General features: G+C 40.3%; 1 protein-coding gene across 1 annotated transcript; it reads left to right on the top strand.

The window, feature by feature from the left end:
- The first annotated feature begins 205 nt into the window (after positions 1-205).
- On the top strand, positions 206-6,315 carry LOC140732026 (anterior gradient protein 3-like). Its single transcript, XM_073054113.1, has 8 exons — positions 206-335; positions 503-670; positions 784-847; positions 1,393-1,445; positions 1,637-1,713; positions 4,544-4,607; positions 4,704-4,787; positions 5,986-6,315. The coding sequence occupies exons 2-8, from the start codon at positions 532-534 to the stop codon at positions 6,033-6,035; spliced, it is 531 nt and encodes a 176-aa protein (XP_072910214.1). The 5' UTR covers positions 206-335; positions 503-531; the 3' UTR covers positions 6,036-6,315.
- The last annotated feature ends 10,525 nt before the right edge of the window (positions 6,316-16,840 follow it).

Below are 16,840 nucleotides of genomic sequence, written 5' to 3' on the forward strand. Positions count from 1 at the left end.
TCAAGAGACTGATTTGAATTACCCAATCTTTTGAAAAAAGTGCCAAACTTCCTAAATAATCCATCATTTTTGCCCAGACCCCTGCAAAATCACCTCTAAAATGCAGTACTTTGAGAATTCTGAACTCAAGTTTTTCAAAATTTTCATTATGTACAGAAATGATTTATTTTCTCGGGAAAGCCCATTCTTCCTGTATTTTGAAATTGGGGAGGGCGATGAAAGGATGGCGGCCAATGGGATGGCTAACTTCGAGTATATATTTGGAGCCAATACACACCTGGCTTACCGAAAGGTCTAAACAGCTCTCATTTCTGATTCACTGATAACCCACCGCGGTAAGTAGGAGATAAGCCTTAGTTTTTGAAAATCATAGAAGCAAAACACTTGTCGCAATCTCAGCTTTGTTCTAGTCTTCTTGCTTGGGAATTAATTAGAGGCGAATGTACTTTTGCAGAACTGTCAGAACACATTACATTGCTGATTTTACGTTCTGTCTCTCCAGCAATCTGCGTGAATTTGAATTCGTCCGCAATGTCTGAATTTTCTTTTTTCCTGCTGGTGCTGCTGGCTGCTGTTACGGGCTCTCTGGCGAGAGGCCCCGTTGGACAAACGAAGAAGCCCGAGAAAGAACCCGCAAAAGAGAAGAAATGTCCTCCCTCTCTATCTAGAGGTAAATAATTTATAACTTCCCTTACTGCTTCTGACCGTATTCCATCGCAGCTCTTTTCGCTTTCCTTGTGATAGTGTCTGTAGGGTTACATATGCATATTTTACTTTTCATAGGATGGGCCGATGACGTTAATTGGGTTCAGACCTACAAAGAAGGGCTGTACAAAGCCAGAAAAAGGTAACAATCACTTTTTGGCTGAAAGCGCTCTCTGGTGTCTGTTGGAACTCGCTGCGCGGCACCTGTCCTTTCGATCCCCCCTATACATGTACATCAAAGTTAGCAAGTAGATGCTATAATAATTAAGCAAACACAGAGGTGAAACGGCTGACTAAGATATTTGCAGGGATTGACTAAGACTAGGTGAACTTTAAGGGGAAACGTCTAAAGTTACTAGTCGGAGTGTAACAACAGCAACTAGGTAGGAAAAGTTACAAGATATTGAAGGGAACCACTTGGGAACTTACCACAGATGAAAGAAATTCCATAGGTTTTACAGGGCGAAAGAAGCATTCAAAGTAGCAAGTGGTGAGTTGGAAAAAGTGGAATTAAGAGTTATTTTCCTGGTTTTCAGCCCCAATCGCTCTAAAAAAATTTTAAAAAGTGAAGGATAGGAGTTAACAAATTTTGTATATTTTCAGTTATTTACAACAGTCTTTACTGATTTGTGGGCTAGCTTATCAGAATTGCGGTTGTTTTACATTGAATATTATTTTGCATTTCAGCAACCGACCTTTAATGGTGATCCATCACTTGGAAGATTGCCAGTTCTCTCAAAGTGAGTGATTTCTTTGGCAAGCATTTCATCCTATGCGTTCACTGAAGTAGCAGTAGAATAGCTTTGTGCTAATATGAAAGACCAGCAGCACTTCATCCAGATTCTAGAAGAACTTGCTGCACTGCACTACTTTTTCATACTTTATTGTGACTTTCTACTTTTTCATACTTTATTGTGACTTTCTACTTTAGAATTGAAGAAGGCATTTGCTGAGAATAAAGAAGTTCAGAAAATGGCAAAAGAAGACTTTGTTATGCTTAATCTTGTGGTAAGTGAGATGTTACTTTAAAAAGACCCCAAAATATCAGCTCCAGACATGGGACTAAAGTCACATAAATTTACATTGTATGCAGATGATGTTCTAATTTTATCAAACCCTGCTATATCAGTGCACCACCTTGTATAATGCATTAATTCATTTAGTGCCTTCTCAGGTTATAAAATCAACTTTACTAAATTAGAAGCTATGCCTCTGGGGAATCTGCAGCAGGTACCTGTCACTCAGGGTGCTTTCCTCTTTAAATGGTTGCAGAATGGTTTTGTTTACTTAGGCATATTTATCACACCTATGTTTGATCAATTGTTCAAAGCTAACTTTACACAGTTATTTGACAAAATCAAACAGGATCTTGGGCGATGGAGCACTCTTCCCATTTCTTGGCTTGGCTGAATATCCTTGCTCAAAATGAACATTCTTCCTCGCCTTCTCTACCCAATACAAATGACTCCAGTCATTTTTACCATGAAAATTTCAGCTTGTAATAGAACTAAAGTATTGCACCTCAAAATTCTGCACAAAACCCAGCTGACTCCAGATCATCTCTAAAATTTAAGACGGGGGTTTTTGCAATGTGTTCTAAATGTAAAGTAAATACTGGAACTTCCACCCACTGTTTTTGGATTTGTCCCAAACTTCAGGCATACTGGAGTGATATTTTGGGTGACATGGAAAAGATTCTGAAGATGGAGCTTGAACTGGACCCAGTGTCTCTTCTCTTAGGCTTACCCAGCAGTCATATTATTAATGCACATCAGAAAAAACTTTTTAACATCCTGACCTTGTGTGAGGAAGAACATTTTACTCTGTTGGATATCCGATAAGGCCCCTGATCTTCTTGGTTGGCGTAAATTAATCATGGAATACATTCCTTTGGACTTTTTGACATGTGTGGTACACTCAAAAGCAACTACCGGTAGTTTTCATAAAACATGTCAACCTTTTCTGCAGTACGTAGATGTAAACCTGTCTGCTATACTAATAAGGGCTTTTGTATAGGATGTTGCGGTGATGTCTATATTTTGATGGAAGTGTTCTGATAGCTGATATTTGTGAGGGGAAGAAATGTAAATGTATCTGGAAATTTGTATTGTGCTGAGCAAAAAAAATATAAATTTTTTTAAAAGCACTAAGCAATACTGCAACAATGGTGAAAGCCTTCATTAAGTGTAAGTTTTTGCTTTTAAATTCAAAGTTGTCCACTTATTGTAGTCTTGTAATTTATGCGAAGTAACACACCAGGTTACCTTTTTTTTTGGAGCTTCCACTTGAATATATCTACAAGACTTGGGCATTTCATCTGGTGATTTACATGGTCTAATGTCTCTCATCAGCCATGTAGTGATGCTAAGAATTAACCTTGTGGCTTCTGTCCGCACTAGTCCCAAACCTCCTTTCTTGACCTACTGTTTTGGAGATGGGTACAATCAGATAGAGTACATTGACTGCCTGAGCAGAAATAAGGGTATTGTGACTGACAGTGTCACCTGATTTCTGTATTTTAGCTGCTGTGTCCAACATTTCTAATGGAATTCTGCTTTGGTTGAATATGTAGTTAGATAGAAGTGTCTTACTTCATCCTAATTTATTTCTGCACCATGAAGTGTGTTGCACACTGAAATTAGGAGCAAAATGTTATGCTTAAATCTATAAGTTCCTGTATTAACTTCGCCTTGCAATGTTTAAGCTCATTCTGTAATATCTCTATGCTGCTTCATTTGATAAGCTACTTCCTGTGTTTGCAGAATTTACTTGTTTACATTAAGTCTTAGAACGGAAGTCACTGTAAATGGGAGGAACAACAAGAGAATAAAATAGTTGGACACTTAGTTCAAGGACACAAGATTTCCATGTTAGCAGCTCTTGCCCACCATTTCCCATTCTGCTGCCAGTGGTTAACTTGGTGAAATATTCCTTAGTAGAAGCCATCTTGTTCTATGTCAGGCCCTGCATTGAATATAAATTGTCAACCTGTAGGAGAGCTACAGCATCCCTTTTATGGAAATGCTGTAACTAACATCATATTGCTTTGCTACAGTGAAATTTAAAAATCAAGTTACTAAATCACAGGGATTTAAACTAATTAAACTCACTTTAATTCAAAAGAATGTAAATTAACTAATTTTAGCTAGGTCCTTCACAGCATTTCCTAAACTCAAATTTGAAAACTTTGCTAGAGGTAGATTGTAACCATAAATGCTTACTTTATTTGACCACTTCAATGCTTAGTCCAATCAATGTTTTTATCAATATGGGTATTATTACCCAGTGTTTTGGAATGGAATTGCATTGAGTTAACTTTATGAGGGTATAGTGAAACTGAAGCCAAATGTCAAATTGGCTCCTTGAGTTGAAAAACCATATGATTCCAGTATGTTTAATTATTTCCTTGGTAGAAACTTGATCCATCTATATAACCATTCCATGGTTCCATGTCTTCCATGTCTTATTGGGAAAAGTTAGAAGGATAGGCAGCAATGAAATTGTATTCTGTATTGGAAATGCACTACAATGATCTCTGCACACTAGATTGCAGGTTTCAATGAACTGTTCAATGTCCTTTTGGTATCGATCCCCATTGCTCATGGGCTTCTCTGTTAACTGAGCTTTTGGAAGCTGGGGGGAGGGGAGTGGAAAACTAATTTGTTTTTCTTTGATGGATGCCCCATTAAACTAAAAGATCACATTGTTCCAATAAATTAGGCACATTGTCTGTACTTTAGTTAATTTGCATTATTGATTCAAAATGCTAATATTAAAATGATTCAGTTTGCTTACAATTAATGGTGAAATCACTAACAACTAAAAATGTTTATTCCAGTTTGAGACAGAAGATGCAAACCTGTGGCCTGATGGTCAGTATGTTCCCAGAATCCTTTTTATAGGTAAGAACTGTAAACCTGTTATGCGAGTGACACGTCAAATATTTGTTAATGCTCGGTCTGTACTTGTAAATACTGATTTTATTTCTTTAAACACAGATCCCTCTTTAACAGTGAGAGCAGATCTCAGAGGGAGATATGACAATCGAAGATACACCTATGAGGAAGGTGACATAGATCTCTGTAAGTGTAAAAATGCTGCTTTTCAAGTGCAAAGTTATTGCCACAATCATTAATGTTTTGTATTTTGTTAACCTACTTATATTGTAAAATGTCCTTGCATTGTGAGCACTAGTAATGGCAGTGCATAACTGGAGCAATTCCGAATTCTCTTCAACATTGAAAGGTGCACAATTGATTATTATATTAGCACCTACAGCTTCAGTGTTGCTCAAGAGAGCTGAGGTCTACTGCCCGTTGGACCATGTCAAGATGGTACAGAAAATATGTAGGACTGTGAAAACACTGATTTCCTAATGCTTCCAGCAGGCAAGGTTCCAGCTCAAAACATGTTAGGAACATTGGCCTTCTATACATTCTCAATTAATAAATTGTTGCTTCAGATTTGCTTTAATTGTTGTGTGTACCACAAGTACAGCTTTTCCCTTCTGGGATTTCAAAGTTTATAATATCCTGATGAATGTTAATCTCATGCAAAACAACCTCCTAGTCTATAGGCCAGTAACTACAAATGAATGATCAAGAGTGAGCTTTTCTTTAATGCAAAAGCTTGCACAGATGACGATTGTCCTGCTGGATATTGCAGAACAAAACTTTTATTCCATGGTTATTAACTTTATTTGCTATTACCTTAAGAGTTGTTCTTCAAGGCTTTGGCTAAAAGAACAAAAAAAAAAGCTGGGGGGGTGGGGGGGGGGAAGACTTCAAATTCTGTAGATTTGAAATGAAAGCAAAGGTACTGGAGATGATCATTTCATTGTCTTATCCAAATGATTTTCCTTCTATAATACTCTGACAGTTTGTATAATCTAACACAATGCTAATATCCTATTACACTCTGCAAAACTGCCTGATTTGAAGCATATACTCTAATGATATATTTGCATAATAGATTCTCTTGCAACTTGAGTATGAAGTTTTCCCTGACAGTCATGGCCCCTGTGTAACAAAACCATATTAAAATACACTAATACTTGAATGGGCATCCACAATGGGTACCAGCTTGCAATAGCAAATGTGTATTCATAAATATAATCCTACTTCGTACTACAAGGAAAAACTTTCAAATCTGCATTGACTTCAGGGGCATATAGAGCTGTAAAGATGTGTACTCTAGAGCTCGGTGCAATAGGAAGCTGTAATTGATGTAACTTCAAGCTTACATATCCCTTAAGTAACACTTTTTTCCCTCTGTTTTTAGTGATACAAAACATGAAAGCAGCCCAAGTTCTACTGAAGCAAGAATTATAAGAAATCGAAGTCGTCTAACTACCAATTAAGCTTTAACTCTATTATCTGCTCAATACATAAAACCACGATGAGTTCATTGTGCAGAGCTAGTGTGACTGTCCCCAGTAATGTACTAATGTGTGCAGAAGTGGTGTAAATAGTTATCTCAAAATTAGGTATTTCAGTGTAAGAGATTTTAGATCTTTTTATATATACTCTATATGTGAGCAGCTTCTGTAACGTTTTTAAAAAAGAAACGTGAATTCCCCTTGAGTTACAATAAAACTTTTTTTGAAGAGTAGCTACTGTTTGGCATGGCTTAGATGGAAATATTACTCTTTAAGATTAATAGTAAGTAAAGCCTCATGAAACACAATTTGCATAATGGAAAATACAACAATTATATGGTCATTACACTTATCTGTTCATCTTACTGCATTACATTGAAATCTTTATTTTCAGAATTGCTGCTCTCAAGTAGCAGATGCAGTTTCTAATTCCAATAAGTAGAGCTATGGCTAAAGGTGATTGTAAGCACTGATTTTTTTTTTAAAAAAGGAAGACAATATCAGTTTGGTTGTTTTGTTTGAGTTGAAGAATGTTAACTCTAAACTGCAGCTTGCTGAAATGCTGCAATGAAGCAAAACAGAATTTCTGGATTTTGTTACTTTTTGGGGGGGGGGAATGATGTTGAGGCAAGGATAGTGAAGATTTGTGATGCAAGGAATATATACCTGAAAGTTCAACACTTGCAAATGAAATTTCCATCAGCCTGGGTAGAGCTCTGCAGTGATCAGAAAAAAATGATGTAGCTTTACACAAGAAAATTGAACGGACTCCATCTAAAATTAACAAGCCACTGCGCTTAGAGGGGGACATGCTGTACAACTCATTTCAGGGACTTGCTCACAAGGATGCAGTTTTTTTAATCTTAAGGATGAGTGGTTTAAACTAATATGGCAGGGGAATGGGAACCAGTATAAGTGATTACAATGAGCCAGCAGGTTTACAAGTAGGTTATGTAAGGAAGGACAAGCTAACAATCAACTACAACTGCAAACAGACCAAATAACTAAGTTGTACCACAGAGGTAAATTCTTAAGGACAAAGAATGCAGGACTTAAGGTACAGTGTTTAAATGGACATTGCACTTGGAACACAGTAGAGAAACTCATGGCGCAATTACAGATTGATTGGCATGATGTTGAGGACATCACTGAGTCTACGTCCACACTAGACCGGATAACTTGAAAACGCCGGTTTCGCATAAAAATGATAGGCGTCCACACCAGACCGGATATTTTTGAAAACGCCGGTTTCACAAAAAAAGGATAGGTGTCCACACTATGCGTTTTAAAAAATATCTCTGTCCACATTGAAATGGAGATTTCAGCGAATCTCCTCCCACTGCACATGCGCAGGACACATCTACCGAAAACAAGTGATATATTTAGTGTCAAATCTCACCGTGAAAGACTTGGTGTGCGTTTGCTCAGTTACAGACTAGAAAAACTTAAACAACGGACAGCTGCTGGCTCTCGCACAGTAGGACTTAAAACTAAAAAAAGAACAAATACTGTAGTGTATGGAGGCAACCGACAGGGAGTTTGCGGACAGTATGACCTGGCTAACGACAAACATTGAAAAATAAACTCTGTTGCATTAATAGTGCACCTTGTTAAATGTATAAAACATCTCTGCATCAGTGTTATCTTGTATTTCCATACAATGTTACATTGGGCTGCTACACATCTATTGTCAGAGAAGTACTTGCATAAAAAGGTAAACCACCTTCATACGAGCAAAGACAGAAAACAGGGCAAAGTGAGTATACTTATTTATTCAGTAAGTTATGGGTCAAAGTATTTCTAACTCCTCTGGCTTCAGTCTCATTGCCATCTATTCTGAAATTGTTAGGTTGCATTCAAGAAAATAATGAAATGGTGCGCTGCCGTCACCATCTGTGGTCCGGCCCGTCATGACAGTGTTTTTAGATTTCTCCTGGTACCCCGTCCATATTGCTCCAGCCAATCGGGCATTTTCAAAATTACACACTCTGGAGGGCGTTTCTGAAAATCTCTGTTTTCAGGGGACGAAAACGCTGTTTTAGTGTGGATGGAGGGTAAAAAAGAGAAAAAGCTTCAGTTACGGATTTATCTGGTGTAGTGTGGGCGTAGCCTCAGTCGTGACTGTAAGGAGGTCATAGTTGGGAGTTTAACATGGATTTAACTTTGTATTGAAAGGACAGGCAGGGAGGCATAGGTGGTAGTGTGGCTTTATTTGTAAGAGATGAAATTACATCTTTGGAAAGAGTTGACAAAGTCAGAGAATGTTGAATCTTTGTGGGTGGAGTTATGAAACTGCAAAGGTAAAAAAAAACATTATGGGAATCATATATAGGCCTTCAAATAGTAGCCAAGATCTGCGGTTGAGATTGCAAAGGGAACTGGGAAGGACACGTAGTAAGGGTAATGTCAAATTGTAATTGGGCACTTCAATATGCAAAAGGATTGGGAAAATCAGGTTGGTGGTGGATCACAAAAGAAGGAATCTGTTGAATGCCTACAAGATGGCTTTTTAGAGCAGCTTGTGCTCAAGCCCACTAAGGAAAAGGTGATCTTAGTTTGTGTGTTGTATAATAACCCAGATTTTATTAGTCAGCTTAATGTAAAGGAACCCTTAGGAGGCTATGATCACAATATGATTGAATTCATACTGCAATTTGAGAGACAAAAGCATAAGTCACATGTATCAGTATCGCAATGGACTAAAGGGAATTACAGAGGCATGAGAGAGGAGCTTGCCCAGGTGGATTAGAGGGAGATACTGTTAGGGATGACAGCAGAACAGAGATGGCTTAAGTTTCCGGGAATAGTTCACAAGGCGTAGGAGAGGTGTGGTCACAGAAGAAGTTAATAAATGGCAGGGCTAGGCCACCATTGCTGACAAGTGAAGTTAAGGACTGCTAAAAGCCAAGGAAAGAACATAAGGTACCAAAAGTGAGTGGGGAGTTGGATGAATGGGAAGCTTTTAAAATCCAACAAAAGGCAACTAAAAAAGCTACAAGAAGGGAAAAGGTGAAATATGAGGGCAAACTAGCCAATAATATGGTTTGCATTCTATAATGGAATGCACTACAGGGGACAGTGGTGGAAGTGGATACAACAGGGTATTTTAAGAGCCTCTTAGGTACATGGAGCTTAGAAAAATAGAGGGGTATGCACTAGGGAAATTCTAGGCAGTTTCTAGAGTAGGTTACATGGTTGGCACAACATTGTGGGCTGAAGGGCCTGTAATGTACTGCAAATTTCTATGTTCTAGGTTAATATATATAAAAAATTAAAGGGAGGTGAGAGTTGATATTGGACCACAGGAAAATTATGCTGGTCAGATAGTAATGAGGGACAAAGAAATGGCAGATGAACTTAGTAAGTACTTTGCTTCAGTCTTTACTGTGGAAGACACCTCTATCTGCTAGAGGTCCATGAGTGTCAGGGAGTAGGAGTGAGTGCCATTGCTATTACAAAAGAAAAAGTGCTAGGCAAACTGAAAAGTCTTAAGGTGGATGCAGTTCCCATAAAATGTATTCAGCATAATAATTGATTCACTCCTTTTAAAATGACACACCAAATTGTCACAGGCACAGCCAATTGTTTTTAGAAGTTACATAATTAGTTAAATGGATATCACCATGTGCATTCAGGGTGTTTCAGCTGTTGTAGTAAAAATACACCTATCATCTGGAAGGTCCAACTGCTGGTGAGTTAGTATCCTCAGTAAAACTACACCATGAAGACAAAGGAACAATCAACTCCGCGAAAAGGTTATTAAAAAGCACAAGTACAAGAAACTTTCCAAGTCACTGAATATCCCTTGGAGTACAGTTAAATCAATCATTTAGAATTTAGAAATGGAAAGAATATAGCACAGCTACAAAACTGCCTGGAGCAGGTCACCCTCAAACTCCGAGTGACCATGTAAGAAGGGGACTTGTGAGGGAAGCGGTGACCTATGAACACTCTAGAGGGTAAAATTAATGCAGCAAAATACAGGGAAATCCTGGTGTAGTCTGCAAGAGAACTGTAACCTGGGAGAAGATTTGTTTTCCAGCAAGACGATGACCCCTAGCATAAAGCCAAAGATACACTGGAATGGCTTAAAAACAACAAAGTTACTGTTTAAATCAGAGTCTAGACCTCAATCTAAATGAGAATTTGGGGCTGGTCTTGAAAAGCACTGTTCACGCATGATCCTCATGCAATCAGACAGAACTTGAGCAGTTCTGTAAAGAAGAGTGGGGAAAAATTGCAGTGTCCAGATGTACAAAGCTGATAGAGTTCTACCCACACAGACTCAAGGCTGTAATTGTAATCTATTAATTTATTTTATATTTGTAATTAATTTAGATCACTTTGTAGAGTTTTGTTTTCACTTTGACATAAAAGAGTCATTTTCTGTTGATCAGTGTCAAAAAAGCCAAATTAAATCCACTGTGACTCAGTTTTGTAAAACATTAAAACATGAAAACTTACAAGGGGAGTAAATACTTTTTACAGGCACTGTAAGTCACTTGGACCAGATGGACTATATCCCAGAGTCCAGAAAGAGGTTGCTGAAGAGATAATGGATGCATTGGTCATGATCTTTTAAAAAAAGTCACTTGATGGTCTTGGAGGACTGGAAAATTGCAAATGTCACCCCACTCTTTAAGAAGGGAGGAAGACAAAAGAAAGGAAATTATAGGCCAGTTTGCCTAACCTCAGTGGTTGGAAAGTGTTGGAGTCTATTATTAAGGATGAAGTTTCAGGGTACTTGGAGACTAATGACAAAATAAATAAAAGTCAGCATGGTTTCTGTGAAGGGAAACCTTGCCTGACAAATCTTTGAGGAAGTGAAAAACAGGGTGGACAAAAGAGAGGCAGTGGATGAAATTTACATAGATTTTCAGAAGGCATTTGATAAGGTGTCTAACATGAAGTTGCTTAACAAGATAAAATGACAGGCAGTGAGTGAGAATAATGGGGGCCTTTTCTAGTTGGCTCCACTGACTAATGGTGTTTCTCAGTGGTCAGTATTAGGACCGTTACTTTTCACATTGTTTATCAATGACTTAGGTAATGGAATTGATGACTTTGTGACAAAATTTGCAAATGTTATGAAAATAGGTAGAGGGATAGGCTGAGAAAGCAATGTTATTGCGGCAGGACTTAGACAAATTGGAAGAATGTGAAAGAAATGGCAGATGGAATGCAGTGCTGGGAAATGTATGATAATACATACATTATTGTCACCAAATAATTGATACTAGAGCATACAATCATCACAGTGATATTTGTTTCTGTGCTTCACGCTCCCTGAAGTACAAATCGAAGTAAATATAATAAAAATTTAAATTATAAATCATAATTAGAAAATAGAAAAGGGAAAGTAAGGTAGTGCAATTCAGGTCCAGATACTTGGAAGGTACGGCCCAGATCCGGGTCAGGATCTGTTCAGCAGTCTTATCACAGTTGGAAAGAAGTTGTTCCCAGATCTGGCCATATGAATCTTCATGCTCCTGAACCTGCTCCTGGAGGGAAGTGGGACAACAAGTGTGTTGGCTGGGTAGGTCATGTCCTTGATTATCCTGGCAGCACTGCTCCGACAGCATGTGGTGTAAAGTGAGTCCAAGGATGGAAGATTGGTTTGTGTGATGTGCCAAGCTATGTTCATGATCTTCTGCAGCTTCTTCCGGTCTTGGACAGGACAACTTCCATACCAGGTTGTGATGCACCCTAGAAGAATGCTTTCAACGGTGCACCTATAAAAATTAGTGAGGGTTTTAGGGGACAGGCCAAATTTCTTCAGCTTTCTCAGGAAGTAAAGGCACTGGTGGGCTTTCTTGGCAGTGGATTCTGCTTGGTTAGACCAAGTAAGGTCATTTGTGATATTCACCCCGAGGAACTTAAAGCTTTTGACCTGTTCCACCTGCGCACCACCGATGTAGATGGGGTCGTGCAGTCCGCTACTCCTTCTGAAGTCAACAACCTATTCCTTCTTCTTGCTGACATTGAGGGATAGGTTATTGTCTTCGCACCATGCCACCAAGTTCTTAATTTCGTCTCTGTACTCAGACTCATCATTACCCAAGATACGGCCTACAATTGTGGTGTCATCAGCAAACTATATATTGAGTTTGATGGAAACTTGGCTACACAATCATGGGTATACAGTGAGTACAGCAGGGGGCTGAGTACACAGCCTTGTGGGGCACTGGTGCTCAGAGTGATTGTAGAGGAGAGCTTGTCCCCTACTTTTACAGCCTGGGTCCTGTCTGTGAGGAAGTTGAAGATCCAGCTGCAGCTACATTTTGGTAAAAGGAACAATAGTGCAGACTATTATCTAAATGTGGAGAATATTCAAACATCAGAGGTGCAGAGGGACTTAGGAGTCCTCATGTAAGACTCCCAGGAGGATAAAGGCGGCCAATGCAAGCTTGGCATTTCTTTTTTGAGCGGAGTAGAATATAAAAACAAGGAGATAATGATGAAGCTTTATAAGACATTAGTCAGGTTGCACTTTAAGTATTGTCAACAGTTTTGGGCCCCTTATCTCAGAAAGGATATACTATCATTGGAGACAGTCCAGAGGAGGTTTATGAGGATGAAGGAGCATTTGGCAGCTTTGGGCCTGTACTCACTGGAATTTAGCAGAATGTGTGGGGATCTCATTGAAGCCAACCAAATGTTGAAAGGACTAGTTAAGGTGGATGTGGAGATGTTTCCCCCAGTGGGGGCATCCAGAACTAGAAGGCACAGTCTCAAAATAGAGGGGTGATCTTTTTGAACAGAGGTAAGGAGTTTTGTTTTTGCCAAAGATTGGTGAATCTGGGGACTGTAGTTGAGGCTAAATCTGTGGGTATATTCAAAGCAGAATTTGATAGATTCCTGATTGGTCGGGGTACCTAGGGATATGGTAAGAAGACAGGTGTATGGAGTTGAATGGGATCCAGGGTCAACCATGATGGAATGCCAGATCAGACTTGATGGGCTCTATGGCCTAATTCTACTCCTAGGTCTTATGGATGTGGAATATGCATCTGCTTATATGCAAGCTGAGGCACATTTAAATTTTTTCCTAAGTATTCTCTGGGAAGATGTAAGTAATGAGGAAACCTGTTCTGAAGACACCAGAAATCTCAATAGATTAGTACTGAGAATTAACATTCCCTCTCAAATAGGAGGCTTATGTCTTGCTGAAACAGAGCTGTAAGAAAATTCACTGCTTCTATTGAACACACCATCTTCTTAGAATTTCATCTGATAATGGGTGGCATTGTTTAAATGATGCAGATATCCAAACAAGTTCAGGGTATCTTGGCAAAGCATCCACATGTTTGACAGTGAGCTAAGTTGCACTGTGAGCTGTCTTGATTTATATCTTACAATAAACCAATAGCATTGTGATTAAGTTACTGGGGAAGTAGTATGCAGATGATTGGCAAACATGAGGAAATCTGCAGATGCTGGAAATTCAAACAACAACACACACAAAATGCTGGTGGAACACAGCAGGCCAGGCAGCATCTATAAGGAGAAGCACTGTCGACATTTCGGGCCGAGACCCTTCGTCAGGACTAACCGAAAGGAAAGATAGTAAGAGATTTGAAAGTAGTGGGGGGAGGGGGAGATGCGAAATGATAGAAGACTGGAGGGGGTGGGATGAAGATAAGAGCTGGAAAGGTGATTGGCGAAAGTAATACAGAGCTGGAGAAGGGAAAGGATCATGGGACAGGAGGCCTCAGGAGAAAGAAAGGTGGGGGGAGCACCAGAGGGAGATGGAGAACAGGCAAACAACTAAATATGTCAGGGATGGGGTAAGAAGGGGAGGAGGGGCATTAACAGAAGTTAGAGAAGTCGATGTTCATGCCATCAGGTTGGAGGCTACCCAGCTGGTATATAAGGTGTTGTTCCTCCAACCTGAGTTTGGATTCATTTTGACATTAGAGGAGGCCATGGATAGACATATCAGAATGGGAATGGGACGTGGAATTAAAATGTGTGGCCACTGGGAGATCCTGCTTTTTCTGGCGGACTGAGCGTAGGTGTTCAGCGAAACGGTCTCCCAGTCTGCGTTGGGTCTCACCAATATATAAAAGGCCACACCGGGAGCACCAAACGCAGTATACCACACCAGCCAACTCACAGGTGAAGTGTCGCCTCACCTGAAAGGACTATCTGGGGCACTGAATGGTGGTGAGGGAGGAAGTGTAAGGGCAGGTGTAGCACTTGTTCCGTTTACAAGGATAAGTGCCAGGAGGGAGATCGGTGGGAAGGGATGGGGGGGGGACAAGTGGACAAGGGAGTCGTGTAGGGAGCGATCCCTGCAAAAAGCAGAAAGGGGGGGCAGGGAAAAATGTCCAACAGGATCCCACTACCAAAAGACTTCATTAACTTTGCCTCCAACTTTCACCCTGCCCTCAAATTTACCTGGTCCATTTCCGACACCTCCCTCCCCTTTCTTGATTTTTCTGTCTCCATCTCTGGAGACGGCCTATCTACTGATATCTACTATAAGCCTACAGACTCTCACAGCTACCTGGACTATTCCTCTTCCCACCCTGTCTCTTGCAAAAATGCTATCCCCTTCTCACAATTCCTCCGTCTCTGCCGCATCTGCTCTCAGGATGAGGCTTTTCATTCCAGGACGAAGGAGATGTCTTCCTTTTTTAAACAAAGGGGCTTCCCTTCGTCCACCATCAACTCTGCTCTCAAACCCATCTCTCCCATTTCCCGCACATCTGCCCTCACCCCATCCACCCGCCACCCCACTCAGGATAGGGTTCCCCTTGTCCTTACCTACCACCCCACCAGCCTCCAGGTCCAACTTCCGCCACCTCCAACAGGATCCCACTACCGAACACATTTTTCCCTCCCCCCATCTTTCTGCTTTTCGCAGGGATCGCTCCCTACGCGACTCCTTTGTCCACTCGTCCCCCCCATCCCTTCCCACCGATCTCCCTCCTGGCACTTATCCTTGTAAACGGAACAAGTGCTACACCTGCCCTTACACTTCCTCCCTCACCACCATTCAGGGCCCCAGATAGTCCTTCCAGGTGAGGCGACACTTCACCTGTGAGTCGGCTGGTGTGGTATACTGCGTCCGGTGCTCCCGGTGTGGCCTTTTATATATTGGTGAGACCTGATGCAGACTGGGGGACCGTTTCGTGGAACACCTACGCTCAGTCCGCCAGAAAAAGCAGGATCTCCCGGTGGCCACACATTTTAATTCCACGTCCCATTCCCATTCTGATATGTCTATCCATGGCCTCCTCTATTGTCAAAATGAATCCAAACTCAGGTTGGAGGAACAACACCTTATATACCAGCTGGGTAGCCTCCAACCTGATGGCATGAACATTGACTTCTCTAACTTCCGTTAATGCCCCTCCTCCCCTTCTTACCCCATCCCTGACATATTTAGTTGTTTGCCTGTTCTCTATCTCCCTCTGGTGCTCCCCCCCTTTCTTTCTCCTGAGGCCTCCCGTCCCATGACCCTTTCGCTTCTCCAGCTCTGTATCACTTTCGCCAATCACCTTTCCAGCTGTTAGCTTCATCCCACCCCTTCCGGTCTTCTCCTACCATTTCACATTTCCCCCTCCCCCCACTACTTTCAAATCTCTTAGTATCTCTCCTTTCAGTTAGTTCTGATGAAGGGTCTCGGCCCGAAACGTCAACAGCGCTTCTCCCTATAGATGCTGCCTGGTCTGCTGTGTTCCACCAGCATTTTGTGTGTTGTTGTTGCAGATAATTGGACTATTAACCTGCAGACAAATTCAAATCCCACTATATCATTTGGAGATTTTGCATTAAAGTGATTCAATACATCTGGGGTAAAAAGCTTGAACCTGTAACAGTGGCTATAAAGCTATTATACTGACATGAATACTTTTAGGGAATAAAACCCATCAAACTTAAGTAATCTATATATACCTGTAGCTAACTGCCCACAAAAAGGGCTTAGGGAACAATTAGGTACAGGAGATTCAGGAATGGGCAAAAATGCTATATTTGCCTGTGACCCCCACTTCTCTTGAATTAATAAAATTCTTCTTATATGGAAACTATCGTCTGTGTTGAGCTAACTTCAATATATCTAAACACAAAGTATTGGTAAATGATGAAGGAAATCTTTTATTACAGTGGTATAAAACAGAACATGTCACTGTTCTTGAATGAGAAGCTATCTGGTCCATTACTGTAGGGTTTAGTTCTCCCTGTTCAGCTCTAGTTAATAGACACCAAATTTAGTACACCAATTCATGGCTTACCTATTAGGCCTAGTTATTTTCATCTATTTATTGAGAAAAAGCACAGAATAGACCCTTCAAATCACACTATCCAGCAAACTCCTGATATAATCCTAACCTAGTCATAGGACAATTTACAATGACCAATTAACCTACCAACTGGTGCGTCTTTGGATTGTTGGAGGAAACCCACACGGTTGTGGGGAAAACATATAGGGGGCAGCAGGATTTGAACCTGGGTCACCCATGAAAAGTTTACATGCTTTTGTGAATCAAAGTCTTGACAGATCAACTTGAGATTTCTTTCAGGCAGGAAGTGTTACCCAGTTACACGTGTTACAACTATGTTACAAATGAAGTTCTACCTCTGTGGACTTTACAAAATTACCTAACTATAATAAATAGATTCTATATGGTAAATACCACAAGAAACTAGTACTATGCTACATTTATGTAATGTTCTATTAGTTTGCTTAATGCATACACATACCGTCAACCTTATGCCATCAGTACAATTTCATTCTCAATCGTCTTTTGT

The sequence above is a fragment of the Hemitrygon akajei genome, chromosome 8 (genome assembly GCF_048418815.1).
Source record: "Hemitrygon akajei chromosome 8, sHemAka1.3, whole genome shotgun sequence".
Lineage (NCBI taxonomy): Eukaryota > Metazoa > Chordata > Chondrichthyes > Myliobatiformes > Dasyatidae > Hemitrygon > Hemitrygon akajei.